General features: G+C 46.9%; 1 protein-coding gene across 2 annotated transcripts; it reads right to left on the bottom strand.

Annotated features, from left to right (window-relative positions):
• On the bottom strand, positions 1-2,804 carry LOC135395252 (uncharacterized). Of its 2 annotated transcripts, XM_064626491.1 has the most exons (8): positions 2,667-2,804; positions 2,556-2,598; positions 2,206-2,475; positions 1,904-2,117; positions 1,581-1,844; positions 1,040-1,384; positions 505-596; positions 1-181 (listed from the first exon to the last, which is right to left on the bottom strand). In XM_064626491.1, the coding sequence occupies exons 2-8, from the start codon at positions 2,592-2,594 to the stop codon at positions 65-67; spliced, it is 1,341 nt and encodes a 446-aa protein (XP_064482561.1). In that variant the 5' UTR covers positions 2,595-2,598; positions 2,667-2,804; the 3' UTR covers positions 1-64. The 2 variants fall into 2 exon arrangements, with proteins under 2 accessions (XP_064482561.1, XP_064482562.1); XM_064626492.1 differs by lacking the exon at positions 505-596.
• Between the last annotated feature and the right edge of the window lie 2,115 nt (positions 2,805-4,919).

The following is a 4,919-nucleotide window of genomic DNA, read 5'->3' as shown; positions in this document are numbered from 1 at the left end:
CAGGTAGAAAAATCTTTTACTCCATCTATATATATATATATATATATATATATGCTGGCAATAGCTAGAAATCTCCTCTAGAGTGCCTTCTTAGAATAACAGGAGGTAGCTGAGGTGGTCTGTGATAGATAGCTCGGCGCTGAACCTGTATAACAGGTGGTTCCCGCGCTGCGGGTCTGGTCTGCAAAGGAAAAAGCACTCCCGCTACAACGTATGAATAGCGCATGCCCTGGACTGTATTGTGGGGCACCAACATTGCATCAAGGGGATGCGTAGTGAAGAATACAAGTGTACCGAAGTTACTGTGGAGTCAGTACTGTCATTGACCTTCGTCCTTCCTTTCTATTAGTCTTGCGATCATGAATTTAACCTAACGTAACCTATAAAATGACCTTCCATTGTGCAAACGCTATTTACAGGCAGGCGATCACATGTGCGAGGATGCTACATTGGGGTTCCTCGTGGAATGACTCCAGTGACTATGCACGCGTTATGGTTGCTTACCCTTCTTAGAGGAAGCTTGCTGAGTAAGAACACAACAGCGATCAAGATGGACATCCCAAGCACACCCAGCACCACGAAAAATGGCATGAATGCTACGAGAAAACAAGATGTTGCATATGAACTCCTACCCGTGACGAAGGGTAACTGAAGCTGCTTTGCGTTACGTTCCCAGCGTATAGGACGCCAAAATTCATGGTGGATTATGGCTCTGCGTTCGACATTCGTGAGGACCAAGCCCGTTAATCTGTGTTGTCACAGCGTCAGTTCTCCGGCGTCCGCCGTTCCAAACCGATTAGTCTGTAAATGTTTAACTGTGAGGAATCCTTGAATATCCTTGCTCTTATAGCCTCAAGAGCCTCTGCTACTAAAGCCGGTTTCACGGTTAGGTCGGTTTTCTTGTTCCTGTTTTGAACGAAGCCGAAGGGGACCCATTGTAATCTACGAAGCTCAGTTGCCTTTAAATTGAATTTTCCAAGCGAATGGACGACAAATCCGGCCTTATGCGAAATTGTTATAGTAAAATCTTGGTGCTTACACGGATTAATCATTATGATGCTATCAGTGATAAGAGGTCTGCTGAAAAGGCGCTCTGTATGATTAGAGTCGGTCCACCGGTATGCCATCACGCGAAACTGGTATCTCTTGAAGGGTTGCAGGTGCCGAACAGTTGCTGAAGGTATCTTGACGTTAATCGAGCACTTGCTGTTGTTGGTATTTGGAGGCATGACCAGACCAATGGCAAAGAACCACTCCGCTAAATCGAAGTCCTCACACCAAGAGACGGTGTAACCATGGGAAGACTCGTCATGAGGCCACCAGTACAAGCGAACTTCTGTCCAGCTCTTCAGTGCACTTGTCCAAAAGCAGGGCTTGTCTGGAGCTGCACGGGAACAAAAGGAATCGGACAATCACCTGGCCAAGAACCCTCCGCGACATTCAGTTGAATGCACGAGTTAAATGAATGCAATTATGCATTAGGAATGCACGCCTCTGATTGCTAAGGATATACAAGTTCTGTATCCACTCCAGAACAACAAACAAACAAACAAACAAACAAACAAAATGACTTCACCAACCTAGCCTCTTGCTGCGGAAGTTTTTCTGGTAAATGGCCACCCCATCCGATCGATGGACCCAAAGTGCCACTTTAAAGCGCCATAGATCCGTGGGCACCAGATATTCTCCTTTGGCACCTGGAACGGTCTCCAGAAAACAGCTAGTGTGGCAGTTGCCTTCAGAGGCACAAACTAACGCCACGAGGCTTTGGTTGCGTGCGTGAGTGTTGTTCCATTTTACTCCAATGGAGAAGTCTGTATCGGTGATGGCCTGGAACCGGAGACCTGCACACACAAGTCGAGCTGAACACTCGCTGAAGACTAAGTGGCTTTCAGCGACATACGTGGATCCCTTGTCCACAGGTTGGTGCAGTAGGTGTAGTTGCTGAATCCACCGGTGCAGCTCTTGCAGAGGTTTATGCTACAGAAGGTAAAGTTAGTGTCGCCAGGAAATTCTCCAACGACGTCTGTAGTTGTATTGTCGACGGCCCTGCATTCAATTGCTGACGGGGCAGTGGTTGGTGTGTTCAGCGTCGTTGGATATTGCTGCAGGGAAAACTACAAGAGACAGCAAAAATAGTATGAAACAGAGGTCGTAACAAGACAACTTGTCGTGGTGAAAAGTGTAGGCGCATGATTTCCGTACCTCGTACTGCTGAAACTTTCCAAGACAACCTGTGGTAGTGCGATGTAACCCTGGACGGGTATGGTCCAGGTGGCACCAGGAACCCTTGCGACGCCTTGAGCAGTTGTAGCCCATGAAGTGGTGAGTCATGGCATGGGAGTGCCCGTAGCACAGGCAGAACCGTTCAGTCATTGGAGATGCTCCACGTTTCCACAAGTACAGTATTGATTTGTTCATGAACATGAATTCGTGCACTTCGAACACGCTGGACACGCTGTCGTGCCAGGGTAACTGCATTTAGAGAGCCTCAAATGATAAATGGAATTGTTTCATGCGTAATAATATCAGATTGCTGGAGAGAGCCTACTTACTGACGACAGGCAAATAAATGTTACGAATATTACGCGCATAATTCTGGAAGTGCAACAATTGAATTGGTTAAGAACTTGACCGCGGAAACAACACGGGAGCGTTCGACATACTTGCAATCAGACGCCGCCTGGTGTTATTATTGACCGATAATGGTTCCTGGGACAGTCAGTTCGACGACAGGCTAGTTTCAGGTTCCACAAGCGTCTTCGTCCTCTTCGTCCACGAGAGTCAGTATCACTTCACGTGCAGATTAGCCACACTCCTCCTCGTCCTCCTCCTCCTCCTCAGTGTTCTTCTTCTTCCCTCTGCGGTTACGGCAATGGTGGTGTGTATAAAGTTGGGTTGCCACCTGTCCGGACTTCACCCGGACAGCTCGCGTTCGGTGTCCAGGTGACGGTGTATTCGGACAAAAAAATGTTCGAACATGGGCGAAGTCTGAGTAAATTCTTTACAACTTTAGGTTTTCGTTTTGCGTCATCGTCGCCGAAGCTTGAGCGATAGCCAAAATGAGCAATCAAAGCTACGTTGAGCTACATGAAGATACTGTAGAAAACATCTCATGTAGAACCCTCCGTATACCCAGCGCTCAGCATTCAAGCCTCAAGAAATTGATGTGGTCCCTCACAATCCCCCTCATTCAATCCAAGACAGGGCAAAAATAGTGTGGCGTGGCAGGTCCCAACAGTAACAGCACCACATAGAACCCATAGCTTGAGATAGTCCACGCATCTCTCTGGACAAATGAAATGCAGCGGACTTAATAAGCTCTGCAAGTAGGTCAGCCTTTCACGCAGCCCTTCAACTTTACCGTTTGCCCTCGTGCACGTAGAACGGTCTCATTGGATCACTCTCAAGTAAGATACCACAAGAACTGCACCTGAAGACCACATTGCTACCAGCTCGCGTGGCTCAGTCGTTAGCGTGCTGGCCATGTCACGTAAACGTTGAGACTGCGAGGTACCCGTGTTCGAATCCTGCTTCGAATATTGCTGAAAGAGCTCTCCGTCGTCGGTCTCACAGAGGTGGGCAACGTTACGCCTAACGCTCTGGACAGCGTTCAAGTGTCTATATTGGACAGCGCGCAGCACCGTGCGCAGCGCTGTCCAATATGCCCATTCCGCTAACTTATCTCGACGCATCAAGTTACACTAAACGAACTTAGCCTCCCTGGAATGTGTTTCAACGGTATGTCACCCAGTCGTGTTGTGCAGTGAGCAACCTTGCTTTCCTTTTTTAAATTCAAAATAGCTTATTTTTATCTCTCCTCTATCTCTGTCTCTTTACTTCACACCTAACGGTTTTGAGGGAAACAGCGCTGACGCCGTATTAGCACATGAAGAAGCTTTCATACCCCGGGCAGTGCGCTTATTTTTTAAAACTTCAAATCTCTGTACATGCAGCCCCATGTGTATCAACATTCGACACGCAACATTATTCTTCTAATAATTGATTAATCTTCGCAATTAATCTTCCCCTGATTACCTCTCCACCTTCCTCCATACAACCATTCTCTCCACACGTACCCGCTATTAAAATCTGAGTACTTGTCACTTCTGTTGTGGCAAGCACCGCAGCGTAGCTCGACCACAATCGTCCTCTTAGGGCCGGCATTGTTATTACTGTCAGATGACGGGTCATCGAATACGTTGATCACATGCCTGTGCCGGAAACCGCGAGCTATTGGAACTGTCCTCTTTGAAGAATTGCGTCATGAACGTTTTTGTATGTAGCGTGTCCCAAATTCTTCCTTTTGTTGCTAAGCCACCGTGAAAGTGCGTTTTCGTTCGCAAGCTGAAATGTCGTCATGCGTTAAAATACGTCGATTGCATAAACTTTACATGCGTGGGCCCGTCCGTGCTGTTTTACGTGTGCGGATGTGCGCGTCACTATTTCGCCTAGTCATCGATTTATCCTTTAGCCATCTTTTCTTTCTTACTGCCATTGACATGCTTTTGCACTACTTCATGCTTACTACAGACGACGGAAAACTTTCTTCACGAAGACATAGCGCGGCCACGCGATGGTTCTCGCGAAATCGCGTGTGTTCTGTAGAAAACTTTTTCTTACTTTTCTCTTTTTCTTTGGAATAGTAAGTCAGCTCTTTGCATGGCTGACCTTTCTTTTCTTTATTTCTCGATACACAACATACCCCCCCCCCTCCCATCATCGTAACAAATAAAGAGAAGATATGTATAGGAGAAAACAGAACACTTAGGCAATTCTCAACGAAGGCAGAACACACCACCCAACAGCCTTACATGCCTCACGTGAAATAATAATTGAATAGCCACGACCTATTCGATTTCGACTAAAATAACTTGGCCTCTCCCAAAGTGCTTCACAGACGTCTGTTTTTCTTTTCC

Source organism: Ornithodoros turicata, chromosome 5, assembly GCF_037126465.1.
Source record: "Ornithodoros turicata isolate Travis chromosome 5, ASM3712646v1, whole genome shotgun sequence".
In the NCBI taxonomy this organism is placed as follows: domain Eukaryota; kingdom Metazoa; phylum Arthropoda; class Arachnida; order Ixodida; family Argasidae; genus Ornithodoros; species Ornithodoros turicata.
The sequence above is the reverse complement of the archived record's forward strand: the minus strand, read 5'-3'. Positions and strand labels throughout refer to the sequence as shown.